Genomic DNA, 15,210 nt, shown 5'->3' with positions numbered 1-15,210 from the left:
TGGCCTTCCTGTCCCAAATATCTCTAAAACATTAAATATTAATGGATAAATAATCAGCAATCAAAATTAGGAGTGTCATTTATTAACAGTTAAAACAATAGCTTGGGTTCATATATACCTAAACTCTTTTTGGTTCAAATAATTTTTATTCCAACTGATCCTTTCCCATTAAAGATAAGTACACAAATGACAAGTAATAATAAAGTTTTAAAATAGAAATGACCGAATATAAACAAACCAAAAGAAACAAGTTCATGTAAGACCCGTAGAATTATAAAGACATGGTAAAAAAAAATTATAAATATCCACATGTGTAACTTTTAAAGAGGAAGCACGTCCAATGTCCTTTAAATCAAAATGCATTAGCTGCATTATTTGAGCCACTAAAGCCTCATATAATATAGTGAAATAAATCAAAAGTCTATAACATTTTAAATTCCGACTTAATAGGAAGCAGAAAAGCAAGAACAGATACGCCTGGTTACTTTATGATATGGTATGTGGAGTCAGAAATAGGCCAGTGACGAGGGCTGCTCATGTTATGTCTACATAATAATCTGATATTTAGACGTCCTCATGATGCAACAATTTCTCTTGATTCCCAAATGGGGGTCAAGGTTTTAAACTGCAAACTGGAAATTATTTTTGCTAATGTGCTTTTATCTAATGCAATTTTTCCTCCCGACTGACTTGTAAAGGCCATCCTGTAAATATCAACAAGGGACAGTAATTGCAAACGCTGAAAATCAGAGGAGATGTTCCCTTTGGTGTCAATAAAAGTGAATAAAATAAGGTATTTCTGTGGCTATTCGGGATTTCGACTGAAAGAGCAACGGCTACAGACTTAAATCCTCATTCAGTGGGAAATACTCACCTTTATGTGTTTTAATGGTGTTCTGGAATTTAATTAATCCACATTTCATTATTGTTTAAATTTATAAAACGTGTGGGGCTAATTAAAGTGTGCAACCTACCTCCTTTCAGCACGTTTATCAGCTATTCATACTTCATTAATTAAAGTATCGACAGACATGATCATGAATAGGTGCTCACTTAGCTCCCCCTTGTGGTTATTTGCCGCCCCTACACTTCAGTCACAGGAGATTGATTTTAAAGGGAATTTCTGCCAATCCAAACAAATGGAGGAGAAATATATACAGAAATGTATATAGAGACTTTATTAAAGTATTGAAGTAAAAGGAAAAAAGAGTAATAGTAGAATATAATAAGTAAGAATAAGTAAATGATAAAATTATATTATAGTGAAAAAATCTAATATTGAAATAAGTAAACAGTTATGCTTCATTCATAGTTCGGACCCAACATTTTCCATGGGTTGTATATGTATAATTATCAGATACATTTTAGGAAGTGTTCTCTTGAGGTTACATTGTTGTGACCTTTTCTTGGAACGTTTTCTGCAGGTTACATTTGTGCAACCAGCCGAAAACTCCCTAAAGGTTCTCCTGAGGTTGCACCTTTCAGGAACGTCCATACAAGGTTTACCTTAAAGTTATAGTTTTGCAGCCTTTGGCGAGCTTTCTAGGAACTTTCTTTACAGGTTGTTTTTGTGGAACTAAAAGGGAATCTTTAGGGATCACTCTGCAAAGGTTCTCCTATAAGGTTGCATTTCTGCAATCTGAAGGAATCCACTCTACAAGTTATTTTTTGTGGAACCACCAGAGAACCTTCAGGGAACGATGTTGGGCCCAGTTCCATTTCATGCTGCAGGGACCTCAGAGGAACACTACACAGACCAGGTGAGAAACAAATCATGCTGCAATAAATGAAATCCCTAATAGTATTTAAAATGTGTATTATCATCCTAATTATTGTGTAAATTTAAGTGATCTCCTGTGTTCAGTTAAATTAGAATAAACTAATCCGTGTAGATTTAGTATTTGGCCCTGATTGGCTGTGTTGGGTCACACCCACCAAAACAGGAAGTGTGCACTTTTAGTTTGCAGGCTAGTTAGCCAGCTAGCCTGCTGCTAGCTACACAGGGAGGTCGCAGTGATCCAGGAAATGTTTTAATCGTGTTGACAACCGGCCAGTGTCCCCGCTAACAACGGTTTTAGTCGGATGCAACTGTGAGTAAATGTATAAGTTAGTGTTTGGTTGTGGTGTTTAACTTGTACGGGCCCCTGGAGTCTGAAGGTTAGCCGACTAGCTAGCTGGGTAGCTGGGTAGCTGGGTGTGACGTTAGCCAGGCTGTCAGGTTCCAGTTTCAGTGGGATCAGCTGCAGGGCTCAGAGTTAAACTGTGTCCGGTGTCATCTCCCCGTGTTTCTCCCTCCAGGCACCGTAACATGAAGTCATGGAGGAGCGGAAGCTAAAGAGAAAAAGCCCCAGGACCACCTCCACCAGCACCCCGGCTCCGACCGGGGGCTCTGGCCGGAAGAGCAGCGCTTCCACCGGGGGAAGGCGCGTCGGCTCCGGCTTCAACGCAGGAACCAACCAGAAGAGCAAGAGGAGGTAGGAAGTGGATTTAACTCATGACAGCTTCGTGCCATCTTGTTTATCCGTGGCAGGATTACAGAGCTGATTTACAGGAAGTGTAATTTCTGTTTTTCTGTTTCCCAGGGGAGTCAGAGACAAAGCCAGGTGTCAGGCGGGTTCGGGGACTAAACCGACTCAGAACCAGGGCCAAGGGGCACCGATCATCCAGCACTCCTTTCTGACGGATGTGTCGGACGTGCAGGAGATGGAGAAGGGCCTGCTCGGTCTCCTCAATGACTTCCACTCAGGGAAACTACAAGCCTTTGGTACTTCACACAAGATCCATAATGTTAACCTAGCTCAAGATTCACTCATTCACGACGTTTAGAAGTTACAGGATTTTAGGGGGCGGTAAAGTTCCAAACAAGACGACAACCTGACACCATTTGACAGCAGCTCTCCGTGTTTCCTTCACCCCAGGCAACGAGTGCTCCATCGGCCAGATGGAGCAAGTGAGAGAGATGCAGGAGAAGCTGGCCCGCTTGCACTTTGACCTCTATGGCGAGGTGGACGAGATGCCGGAGGACCAGAGGAAAACGGCCTGTGACACCAACATGGACAATTTACTTCAAAATGTAAGGCAGCCGCAGTATTTATATAAATGTTTGCAAATTAGGCATTATTTAAAAACATTGTAAGTTATGATATTTTAATAAACAGGACCACTATTGTGATGAAAATCCCCACAGAACAGGTCGGGAACAGATTAGCTCTACAAGTATTTGTCATGCAACACATTGAGCTCTTTAAGTTGCATGATTCTGTTTAAAGCTGTTCATTGGTGGGGTGTTAGCTACTTAGTGTTAAACTCTTTAGGAGTTTAGTGTTTTGCATGTATAACAGGAAAAAGTCTCAAATGTGATATATTATTATCAAGATCCAAATGTTTTTTGTCTTCACAGCTCGAGGAGCTGAGTTCTTCAATGTATCCTTTTGACATCAAGCCCTTCATTACTTCTTCATTTCATTTCAATCTTCATGTTTTCTCCCCCGTCTGATCCTGTGACCCGGAAATACGTGTTTGTCCTTGACCCTGCGTTTTTCCAGTCAGAAGCTGAATCTCGCCGATTCCCAAGAGATCCCGAGGACTGCCAGCATATGACTTCCTCTCCTCTGTCGTTTCTCAACCTCGTCTGATCGATTTGTATTATGCCACACACAGAGGAGGCGGAGTTAAAGCTGCTCACCAGCGTTCCCCGTCTGCACAGCGCGATGGATGTATTGTAAGATGTCCGAATAAGGATGCACCGACAGCTTTGCTTTTACTGCAACAGTGATTGCGAAATACAGTGTTTGTAGGAAATAGCTCAGAGTAATGAGAGTACAGTATATTTTCCACAGTGGCTTTGGTGCATCCCTATTGTGGCTTCTTTAAAGTCAAGTTGTAGTCAGTTCCCTTGTTTCCAAACAGTCTGCGTTTGCAATTCTTTGCTTAACCAAAGTGAAGCTGACGATTGGAATCGAGCCGACTGCAAACTTTAGATTTTTTTTGTAAACTCACTCTGCACTTTGTCGCATATCTTGTCACAGGGGGGGAGCCGTGTCTGTCACGTCACTCACGCAGCACCCGCCGCTACAGGTTTGAACATAGAACCTAAAACAACATAGAACCTAAAACCCAAGTATAGGTCTGATCTGTGAGATTGTAAAAAGCTCAAATATATTTCACAATGTCGTAGTTGAATTCTTAAAATCAGCCAAAAATAACATTTGACACGAGAAACTTTACTAAATGTCCAGTCTGTAATTTTTGCATTTGATTTCTTGCTACATTGTGAGTGGCCTGATTTCACCTCCAGCACGCTGCTCGCTCAGTGTTGAATATATTTGCACATATCCATGCAACATGCTAAACCCACTCATCGGTGTTGTGTTGGTCGGACACTTTAGGAGACGGATTAATCCAAATGTCGACACCACACCCAGGCCTTAACTTTTTGATTTAATCATGTTTGCCTTGTCTAACCTGTTGATAGACCACGTAGGCTCAGATTCTGATGATGTAATAATTTTGATCCTGCTTTTTGATTGTAAATCCAACCTTATTCTTTCACATCATATTTTAACCAGTGTTGTTGGGGGGTGTGGGAGTAGTTTGAAGGGTTTTACTGTTTTAACTGTTTGCTGGATTTTGTTTTTATGGACTTGTTAATAAATGTGTTGTCTGACTCTTTTGGCACCGATGTTTTTAATCTGAATATTGTCTGAATAATACCCTGAAAACTTCTGTACTCTTCAAGACCGAAGGAGAATTATTACTCCTCCTGGTTTGTGCTGCGTCGTTAGCTTATGTGTTACACTGATGATGAGGAGTACGAACATGAGGAAGGTCCCTTCAAACTTGGAAATAAATGGTTTGAAGTGGTAAATAAATGTGTTTACGTGGAACAAGTGTTTTTTTCACTTCTACTTCTTATTTCTATCAAAGGTTTGGTCTTAATTTAATTTAATGTTATATGAATAAGATCTTAAAAACCCTGAAATGTGTTCTTGACATCACATCGGAGCATCCTTTGCATTTAACTTTTTCTTGAGGCTAATATCTTTTGCTGATGGTACTGTATTTTAGGTTTTGTATTTTAATTGTAATTGTAATAAATCATTCACCAATCAAATATAATTTATGAATAGTTTAAATGATCATTGGCAGATAATCTCACAGACTCTGGAGGTCAAAGGTCAAGGCTGTGACCTCACAAAACCCTTTCTTACCTCATGAATGCATCTGAAATGAATTTATAATTGATGCTTTTTGGAAACTCGTGATATGAGTGACTTGAGCTCATGTTGACAACCTGCTGTTTGTGTTGTGCTTGTTCAGGCGCAGGAGGGATGAAGGGAGGCGATGAGCTGTGTGAAGGAATGTGCTCATCCTTGTGTTGACTCGTCTCTAAGGTAACTGGAGCCGCACAATGGCAGCAGGTCGGTGCCTAATCTTTCCCCAGAGAGGAGCCGGCTCTGGCAGTAAACAGTGAAGTTCAGTGGGTCACACTGGTTTGAGATCGAAGCGGGGTCTTTCTCTCACGGTGAAGCCTCGGCTCACACATGGAGACGGATCTGAAAAGGACTGGAGAGGCGGTGAAGCGGTGGCAGCTCAGCGGGACGGACGGCCTGCGCTCCGGGACCAGCTTCAGCACCTGGACCCCGCTGAGCAACAAGCAGAGCAACGCACAGGTCAGAGGAACCGACACCGACCACAGACACCACTGACACTTCACATAATCAACTTTAAATCATAGTAGAGTTGTGCTTATTCAGCCACCAGAGGGCAGAAACGGACAGACCATAGCCCCGTGCGTCACACACATAAAACTGCGTCTTTTGGGAGCAGAGGAACAAAATGTAAACTTCCTGAAGTCCATTTATACTTATTTAAAAACCTTCAAACAACGTGAACACATTGCGTGCTGTGCGTTTAGTGAATTCAACGTCTCCACCACGAGAAAACAATTGCGTTTGGTTAATTGGCACATTTGGAACATGTGCGTAAAACTGGTGCGTAACGGTCGCCTCTCTGCCTCCAGTGGAATCTAACGCTGAGGTAAATGCACTGTTTTATTCTGAAAATCAACTTTACACCTTGTTGTTTTTCCTTTATGTACAAAAGTGACTTAAATTGCGTTTAGTTACATGCAACATGATGCTATTTATTCACCCACTGTCATTTCTCATGTAGTCAGTGTGTTTACTCTCACACAAGCAATTTCTAAAAACTATCCCCAATGTAAATTACACACATGCAAACTTTTTACATTTATTCTTATTAAAAAAACTATCCTTGGAGGAACTTGTCAGAGGTAAGGCCCGGTATTGACCTAAGGTTGCAAGTAATGGATGTGAATAGATCAGTAATGTTTGGTGGTTCATTCAGAAAGACTGATATTATGAACTTTCACCTTTATGTAAAGATAAGATCATCTTAAAGAAAAGTTGTAGCTTTATTGATCCTCCACATAGAGGAAATTCAAAATTGACACAGCAGCACAAAAGAGTAGCAGCACGAGGGGTAAATGTGGAAATAGTAATAGAAAACTCAATCCAGAAGAAATAAAATACAAGTAGAAATACTATATGCAATATAAGACTGTTCTATACATAAAGATAAAAGCTGTGTGATTGTGCAATTTGTCCAAATTCTTTATTGCATCTATTTATGGTTGTTAATCACTATTGTTTAGGAAGTAGTTCTGCTTGTATCTCTGACTGCAGTTAAACGACACTTATTCTTACTGAACACATATTTCAATACAAGCAGCCTATAGATACATATGTGGAGTTAAAAAGTAAAGCCAGACTTGACCCAACTTGATTTTTTAGCCGTTATCACACAATTCATCTAATTTTCAATAAGTAACTGGCGTTTTGCCGTGCCGGTGTTCTTTTTCATTGTTCTGGAAGCCAGTTTGTAGCTTTTGGCAAAGCGTCCAGACTCTTATGCAACAAGGCGCAGCATTTGTTCGCCGACGTTTTGTCGCTGTCCCCGTTTTCTCGCAGTTATTCGAGGAGAGAGTGAACCTTGTGCTCCACTGGTTTGACCTGTGGACCGACAAACAGAGGAAACACCTGCTGCATTCTCTGCTCACGCGCTGCACCAAGACACAGCTCACGTAAGCGCATTCCTGGCCCCCACCCTCACACCTCTGATTAAATGTTATTTAATTACATTTTAATGACTAAAAGGAAAATTCTCTGATATTCCGAGCAGGTACTGCAGGGATTTACTGAAGGAGACTGTTCCTGTGACTCAAGTGGACTTCACGGCGGTCCTGCCACGGTTTCTGTCCCTGTATGTGTTGTCGTTCCTGTCCCCTCGTGATCTCTGCTCCGCCGCCCAAGTCAGCTGGCACTGGAGGGTCCTGGCCGAACAGGTGAGAAGCCCAGAGTAAGAAATCTATTCGAACTGAAGTTGAGAGCCACTGAGCACGTCTCTCCTCCCTCTCCTCCCTCTCCTCAGGACTGTATCTGGACCAGCCGATGCACCCGGAGAGGCTGGTTCCTTCCCTACGCTCCCGGAGAAAAGGAGTATGGAGCGTGGAGGAACCACTACGTCTCCTGCGTCTCCACACTGGACTGGCTCACGCCGCGGGAGGCGGCTGAGCAGTACGGCACCTTGAATCAGCAAAGCGCAGGGATGACGGAAGAGGAGGAGGAGAGGACTAAGGAGAGGAGGATCAGGGAGATGATCAGAGCAAAGCTTCAGGAGGAGAAGAGTAAGTGACGGAGAAAACGACAAGGTTTTCATGCTCTCTCCCAAGTAGCTTACATCTGTGATATTTGCAGGACTGTCTATGAGAACCAGGAAAGCATGGGGCAGCCTCACAAAGCAAATCCGAGGTGGAAGTACCCAGATGAGGAGGCCTGACTCTGGGATAACTTCCAATTCTTGGCCTTCCCTTTCCTGGCGTCCAAACACTGTTGGGTCTTCCAGCCTCTGTCTTAGCCGGGACGGGGCTCAGTCCATGAGCGTGGAGGGACTTCAGGCCTCCACTTCATTCAGGTGAACATCCACAACGGTTTCCCTATGATGCTGTAAATCAGGTAGTTCAGCAGGAACATTTGGCAACTGAAGCCGAACTTACGAAGAATATCTAATGCCTTACTTCATGATTCATTGTTAAAATCAAACCATTTATCCTCTTTTAGCGAAAGGCCAAACAAAGCCTGTGCAGCACTGTCCTCCTTCACCCACAGTCCTGCACAACAACACACAGTCTCGCCCACCTACCCCCACACAACTTTCTTATTTCTGATCTCCGACAGAGTTCCTGCTTATGAGGTAAGTGGAAAATACGGAAAAGAGTCTCATCAGTCTGTCGGCGCAAAGCCCTATCTCTGCATGAGATGGAAAAGAAGGGGGAATCATTGTAGATGTAGAATTACAACTCCCTTCCTTTTCCTCCCCATGCTGAACTCAGTTGGTGCTGAGTGGTGTGAAGGCAGGAGTGACTGCGATCTTGTACGACCACAGAGGGACCCTCTCAGCTCTGCTAACCCAGGTGGAGAGGGCCATATCTGGGCAGAGAGTTCAGAGGCTGGGCCTGCTCGCTCCAGGAGGAACGGAGGAAGTCTATCTGCTTCAAAGTGAGAAATAATTATCCCGTGTATCTTAATGTGTGGGAACACCGCCGACGTTAATTCCAGTCCAACGTCAGTGCTAGAAGTTTACCTCTCAGGATACGGTGAAACACATCTGCTACAACCATTTCACTTATTTTATTTTGAAACGAGAGAAATCCATGGTTATCCCCGTCCTTTGAGCCGAGATCTGGGTTTTTTCAGTTTTTGAATCCTTGTTTTACCCTCGACCCTCCAGGTTACACTCTGTCAGAGAGGACCTTACTCACCCCCGACCATAGAGGATTCTGGGAAAAACTATGTGGCTGGGTGGCACCAACTGTAGACGGGGGAGGAATCGACATCTTCGCCCCACTGGCTGCATCTGGTAGGAAGGTGTTGGGACACACGTACTACTCAGTAATTAGTATTTCTGCTTTATGTCATATTTCCTGATTTCCTATTCCCACAGCATCCGGAGTGGCACTCATCCAAACTCTCTCTACTCTCACTGGTGTGGAGGTTTGGGCCCCGATGGGTTTTGCGACCGGAAGTTTCCAGAACAGTGAGTCTCTCATTTGCAAGACTTTGAATCTGTTGTGAATGTTGCTTTATCTTTTTTCTTTCAAACACCAACTTTCCCCCTCTTCTAGTTCTGAGTGAGTGGTCAAACAGCGGCGGGTGTGCCGGGCCATCGAACCAGCAACCAGCGCTCCACTATGTGACCGAGAGTGTTCTGGAGGGCTGGTGCCGACAGGCCGGGTGGATGGAGGAGGCTCTGGGGGAGCTGAGGGTCGGCCTGGGGCCACAGCTGCAGCAGGTCAGCCTTCAGGCCAGGGGCCGGGCTCTGGGTGGGTGTCACGCACATGTAGAATCGAACACATGCACACAGAGCGTGTTGAAACACGTGTACATGCTCTGTGTCCGGTAAGAATCTTTAAATATTGTTTGTAGGTCATTGTCTGTGGGAGAAGATCTGCCTGGAGGAGCTTTCTGTGTCTAAAGATCTAAGTGAGGCTCTGACTGAGGGACTCGCCGCTCTCACCCGACAGGAAGAGGTGCGGACGACTGTGTCGTAAGGCAGAAACATTAACCTTGGATCACAGCCTATCAGTCCAAGGGTCTCATTTCACATTTCTGCTCTTGCTCCTTCAGGCCAGACCTTTGGAGTTTCTCGCTGTTTTTTTCACGAGGTGGAGTGAGGTGAAGGAGAGAGGAGGGAGTCCTCCAGAGGACGAGTGGAGAGCTGAAGGAGCAGACGGTTTCCCGTTGGCACCGCGGGGCTCACAGAGATTAACGCCTGAGCTACCACAAGTGCGTGCACCTTAAATTTGTCCACCCAGAGACGGTTGAAGTAGCACACTTGATCTTTACAGCTCCTTGTTTTGTCTTTTAGACCGGGTTAGATTGGAGAGGTGTGGCTGCCAGAGAGCTGCACCACAGCGAGGGTCTTTATCTGGGGAGACTGGGCGCTGTGCTCAAGGTAAATCCTCCAGAAGTTTCATTCAGGAAATGTGTTGATGATATCTGACTTTAGAGGCTATTGTTTCAGGTGCAGTCCTTCCTCGGAAACCGATTGAATATTAGGTCATACAGATGCTAATAAAAGATAGGAACTCATTCTTTCAGCAATCTACGAGGAGTTTATAGAATTCCAGGTGTCTTAGATATCAAATGAATCATGGTTCTGCAGGTGCATGACCTATTTCCCCCCCACTTTTTATCAGAATGTGAATCCACCCACCCAGAAAGTGTTGTTTGTCCATTTAAGTCGAGGCGAGAGAAGAGAAGATTGGAAAACCTAAGTATTGACCCTGCTGTGTGCCGCAGGTGTACCAGGAGCCTCTCGCTGCAGCTCTGAACTCCAACAGAGCCATTCTCAGCTACGCCGACATCCAGATTATCCTCAGCCCTGTCGCGCACATACTGGAGCTCAACAGGTACACACACACACACACACTAGTGGGGCACAGTCTCATTTGTGTCCCTGTGTGTGGACGTGACACGATCGGCGTGCGTGTGTTTGTTGCAGAGTGTTTCTGGGAGATCTCCAGGCGAGGCTGCAGCAGTGGGGGGCCGAGCAGTGTGTTGGAGACGTGTTCGTCAAGCTCTGCTCGGGTCTCAGAGTCTACACCAACTACCTGAACAACTACACCACGGCCCTGAGCACCATCGACAAGGTAAAACCAAGGCATTTGTCTGAGGTCATCACTTTATTTATCACTATGTAACACAGGATTGGGTTATGAAATTACAGTTGCGGTCCCGCTGCAATAGATATAAGAACTAGAACACAGTGTACTAGTGTAACCTCTCCAAAGACTCAAACAGACCCCTTAAATATATTCATTAATGAAGAATCATTTAAACTGTTGATTCCCTACTGATCCACATTATCTACAGCCACACATTGGAGGTAGTTCCTGGTTTGCAGATGTTTTTGTGACAGTTTGACGGCCGAAAATCCCCCCCACCCTATAAAACCACATTTAAATCCACTCACGGGGATGTTTTTATTAAACATGCTCATAAATATCAGTCCCCTACATATGCCAGATTTTTTTCTAGAAAATACATTCAGTAGTTTTCTGTAGTTCCCGGTGAAAATGTAACCTTCTTGTAGGTAATCAAGGTAATAACTTGAGGCTATGCATAATACAAATAATTAAATGCTGAAAACTTTTAGTATTTTAAGTTTCCGAAGTCAGCTTTGTGTCTTTCCTCTTTCTTCTTCTGTGTGTGTGTCTGTCTCAGTGCAGGGAGACAAAACCGACATTTCGAGCTTTCCTGAAGAGAACTGACAGAACTCTTGCAACCCACATGCTGAGGTAACCACACACACACACACACACACACACACACACACACACACACACACACACACACACACACACACACACACACACACACACACACACACACACACACACACACACACACACACATGCATATATATATCTTAAATCATGTACTTGATTCCAGTTGTTATCCACATCTGACCAAAAACATGCCTGTAAACATGTGTGTGTGTGTGTGTGAAGCCTACAGGAGCTGCTGCTGTGTCCAGTGTGGAGAACACAGGAGTACGTGACTCTGCTTCAAGCTCTGTCCTTACACACACAACCCGGCCACCCTGACCACACACACATCTCCTCTGCCCTCAGCACGCTGCGACGCTACAGGGACTTCACGCAAAAGGTACAGCGCCCAAACACGTCACACAAATACTACACAAAACCGTGCTCAGTGCAGTAATGACACAAATGTTCTTTTCTGTCTGTCTCAGTTAAAGCGTAACTCGGAGAGAGACAGACTGATGGAAGAAACACAGCAGAGGATCCAAGGCTGTCCGGTGAAAAACACCAGCTCCCTTTGTCTCCGTTTCATTTTCTTCCTCACACCCAAAACTAAACTTGTATTAATTTGGTATGAATCTGTCGTGTGTGCAGAACCTCAGTGAAGGAAACAGGCAGCTGGTAATAACTCAGGATGCTGCTCTGCTCAGGAGTCCTGACGAGCAGATTCCAGACTCTCTCAGGTAACAACCCAAATGGTTTCCGTTGGTTTAAAAGAATTCTTTCCATTAGTTTTGATTGAGAAATGATTTTCGACGAGAATAAGACATTTCTCAAACTATCTGAACAACTCTCTGTACTTAAAGTAGATAAATGATATTATTTCACGAAGCTAGATAGATTTGCTTTAATTAATATGCTTGATTGTCATGTATTCATCCTGTGTGTTTTGTGTGTACATGTCTGATCAGGGCCTATGAGCACGCGTCAGACGTGGGCCTCTTCCTGTTTAACGACGCTCTGGTGCTGACACGGCGAAGTGTGCATCACACACCTTTCGCGCTGACGCACCGGAGCACACACACTTTCCTGGCGTCCGTGGCCCTCACCAGCCTGGCTGTCAGAGAGATCACACACTCGCGCTGTACGTTTGGTTTCCGAATGAAGAATATTCAATAATGTCACAATTATAATATATTGTTTTTTGATGAATTGATGTCCCTCCGTGCAGACGTTCGCCACGCCTTCGTCCTGGATGGTCCTCGTCGGTCGTGGGTCTGCGCCACAGAGAGAGGTGAGGAGAGGGATCACTTCCTGTCCGTGCTGCGTTCAGCCATCAACGCTGCTCTGACCCCACGTCAGTGACACAAGGAGGTTTGGACACCACACCACCACTGTTTTCAAAAAAGACAAGGAAAGCCTCAACAGATAATAGTTTCATATCGCTAGAAACCCACAACGCCCCTGCTACCTTGTTGTATGGCAGATTCTGAATGTCTTACTATATCTATCACTGAGTATTTCCAGATCGAATAATGCGATTTTATAAGTTAACATAAGAATATTTTTTAAGTATTTGGAAAGAGGTATTTTATCACTACTCAATCCTGCTGTTTTATTAGCACAGTATTACAGTACACTGTCAAACTGCAAAACTAGATTCCCCAGTATCTATCAAGCATACCATTACAGCATGATTGATGCTGCTCATCATAATGTCTACTCTCTTGCACTGTGAACCGGGTATAGCTTGAACTGCTGCAGTGGTTTTGTTAGTTGTAGTTGTTTTACTAGTGAAAACACTCTGCACTTACCTGCTGTAAATACAACAAAGTGGATTTTTCTAGAATGGGAATCGCCCCCTTTGTGAAAACACGTCGCCCTCGATGTCCTTGACATCTTTTAATTTGTCCGGAGCTGACGCTGCTCCAAAAACAATTCTCTACTCTTTATATAATATCTTAAATAATAGATCTTGTGTCTCTCATTGCACCACTTATATGTCCAACAATATACACTAGTGTAAGTGTGAATAAAGATACATGTAAAGTTTTCATTTGACTTTCACTGAGTATGCATGCTTTTCATTATTTTTGGCCTTTTACAGGATCATAACTTTAATTTGGGGCTCCACTGGAATAGAGTTACATGTTGTAACGTTTAAGATGCACATTATTAGTCTCAAGTACTTATTTTAGTTCATGCTCAAGCCCGCCCTTCTCTGATTGGTGAACCACTTGGAGCATGTGTCAGAAATGTTACTTCCCTTCGCCAGCGGCTTCCTAATCCGCTGTAAACACCTCTGTAGCCTCGGTAACATTAGCCTCTGTTCAAATGAGGCGTTTCGGGCTCCTCTGTTTTCTGTATCAGAGAAAATGTCGTTTTACTGTGGACTTTGGACCTTGGCTGACTTGTTTCTGGCCCGAAAAAGTTACGAAATGAAAGAGAAAACCCAGAAAAATGAATACAGCATCATAGTTTCTGTCCCTTTTTAAATATATATTCAAATCCGAGACAATTCTCTTGTTCAAGGTATAAAAAGTCTTTATTGATAACCAAAAATAACACAAATGTCACATTAGAGAGATTATCACTATCAAGAAGCTGCGTTACAACACATTCGTTTTACACTTATGTACATTATTGCCACTTATTCTTAAAAAATATGTGTTCCTTCTTTAGAAATGGATAAATGACTGTTTCAGGATCTGTATTTAAGATGGACACAAATACACACAGTACAAATGAACGTTCATTTTCAACAACATGACGATACATCACACTGGGTGCTCTAATATTCAGTTTCACTCCACTTTGGATCACAGTGACACACAAAAGCTGCGACTGTATATAACGAAACCCATTTATTGAAACGAATCTACATCGGAACTACATTCTACAAATGTTTGCTCTATCAGCGTGTGTACGGACACAATAAACAGCTGCACTTTGCGGTTTGCAGAGCACCACAGATGAGGATTGGGGTTATAGAGTTGCAGATGAATTAAAGTTAAAAGACTTTTAGAAGAAAGCAGTTTCGACTGTTATTTTTCTTTTGCAGGTAGTTTCGAAGCAAAATCCCTCATTTTAGGTTGAAGTTGCCATGAGGATGTTTTTAGTGAAAGTGAAATATACTGTAAGCTGACTCTCTACCCTAAAAGATGAAAAAGCAAAGGAGTATCATTGATGTCACAGTTTGCGGTTCACCAGATTGGGGTTGTTGTTGTTGTGTGCTGCCGGCATGTGTGTGTGCTGCTCTTTCCCCGTGGTGACATGTGCGTGTGGCGGCTGACTCTTGCTCTGCGTTCCCGGGTTCGCCGCCGAGCCGCTCGTCCCTTTCTGGGAGCTGTAGCTTCTGGGTTTGGGGATTCTTGTAGGTCCTGATCGTCGGAATGCTTCGAGAGGGACCTGCGGGGGAAACAATGAGGGAGAGTCAGACGGAGAGTAAGACTGCCGTGTTTCCTAAATGCAGCAAAGAAAAAGATGAGTGATTGTGATTTGGACTTTCTCCAGAAAAGGCTGGAATGTTTTCAGTTGCTCAGTCAGGATGGTTGCAATACTGATTATGACCACTAGATGGTGGAAAATCACAATATATGGACAGTAAACGACCACAAGTTTTACTGCTGCAATAAAAGCACTGTTATGGAAAAACAATATTTTTCTACTTCTATATGATATATAAATGTTTGTCTTGCATTTCTGTAATAGCACTGTAAGATTAACACTTTAACCAGTATCCCCACTGAATAGGTGGCTGTGGAAATGCATGACAGTACATACATGTTCAGTGTAAATATACTTTATTAACTACAGGAAATACTTGTGCACGTCATTCAATGTCCTATAAGTAAGAGATCAAA

The 15,210-nt window shown here is 43.4% G+C and overlaps 3 protein-coding genes across 4 annotated transcripts in view; 2 read left to right on the top strand and 1 right to left on the bottom strand.

The window, feature by feature from the left end:
• The first annotated feature begins 1,928 nt into the window (after positions 1–1,928).
• On the top strand, positions 1,929–4,667 carry ccdc28a (coiled-coil domain containing 28A). The gene is made up of 6 exons (XM_035150222.2): positions 1,929–2,090; positions 2,299–2,474; positions 2,583–2,764; positions 2,919–3,073; positions 3,401–3,423; positions 3,546–4,667. Exons 2-6 carry the CDS (start codon positions 2,317–2,319, stop codon positions 3,598–3,600), a joined length of 573 nt encoding a protein of 190 aa, XP_035006113.1. The 5' UTR covers positions 1,929–2,090; positions 2,299–2,316; the 3' UTR covers positions 3,601–4,667.
• Positions 4,668–5,336: 669 nt separating this feature from the next.
• Positions 5,337–13,401, top strand: LOC118103365 (epithelial cell-transforming sequence 2 oncogene-like). The gene is made up of 21 exons (XM_035150218.2): positions 5,337–5,672; positions 6,993–7,105; positions 7,204–7,366; positions 7,453–7,708; positions 7,779–7,995; positions 8,142–8,274; positions 8,414–8,579; positions 8,812–8,940; positions 9,025–9,117; positions 9,206–9,403; positions 9,507–9,610; positions 9,708–9,866; positions 9,949–10,035; positions 10,383–10,492; positions 10,585–10,732; positions 11,307–11,380; positions 11,594–11,750; positions 11,839–11,904; positions 12,002–12,090; positions 12,319–12,491; positions 12,579–13,401. The coding sequence occupies exons 1-21, from the start codon at positions 5,544–5,546 to the stop codon at positions 12,710–12,712; spliced, it is 2,898 nt and encodes a 965-aa protein (XP_035006109.2). The 5' UTR covers positions 5,337–5,543; the 3' UTR covers positions 12,713–13,401.
• A 472-nt stretch (positions 13,402–13,873) lies between these two features.
• The window catches only part of filip1l (filamin A interacting protein 1-like), a 62,067-nt gene continuing 60,730 nt past the window's right edge, over positions 13,874–15,210 (bottom strand). For both annotated transcript variants that reach the window (XM_035150216.2, XM_035150217.2), the window contains one exon: positions 13,874–14,755. In XM_035150216.2, the coding sequence (XP_035006107.1) occupies positions 14,537–14,755 (219 nt within the window). In that variant the 3' untranslated portion in view covers positions 13,874–14,536. The remainder of the gene's footprint in view (positions 14,756–15,210) is intronic.

The sequence above is a fragment of the Hippoglossus stenolepis genome, chromosome 24 (assembly GCF_022539355.2).
Source record: "Hippoglossus stenolepis isolate QCI-W04-F060 chromosome 24, HSTE1.2, whole genome shotgun sequence".
Taxonomy (NCBI): domain Eukaryota; kingdom Metazoa; phylum Chordata; class Actinopteri; order Pleuronectiformes; family Pleuronectidae; genus Hippoglossus; species Hippoglossus stenolepis.
This window is presented reverse-complemented; position numbering and strand designations above follow the sequence as displayed.

Excerpts from the sequence above, each read along its gene's own strand:
- ccdc28a (XM_035150222.2), top strand. The coding sequence starts at position 2,317 with ATGGAGGAGCGGAAGCTAAAGAGAAAAAGCCCCAGGACCACCTCCACC. Across the intron at positions 3,074-3,400 it reads TGGACAATTTACTTCAAAAT|CTCGAGGAGCTGAGTTCTTC; the intron begins GTAAGGCAGCCG and ends TTGTCTTCACAG. Across the intron at positions 3,424-3,545 it reads GAGGAGCTGAGTTCTTCAAT|TCAGAAGCTGAATCTCGCCG; the intron begins GTATCCTTTTGA and ends GCGTTTTTCCAG.
- LOC118103365 (XM_035150218.2), top strand. The coding sequence starts at position 5,544 with ATGGAGACGGATCTGAAAAGGACTGGAGAGGCGGTGAAGCGGTGGCAG. Across the intron at positions 9,611-9,707 it reads CTCTCACCCGACAGGAAGAG|GCCAGACCTTTGGAGTTTCT; the intron begins GTGCGGACGACT and ends TTGCTCCTTCAG. Across the intron at positions 12,492-12,578 it reads AGAGATCACACACTCGCGCT|ACGTTCGCCACGCCTTCGTC; the intron begins GTACGTTTGGTT and ends CCCTCCGTGCAG.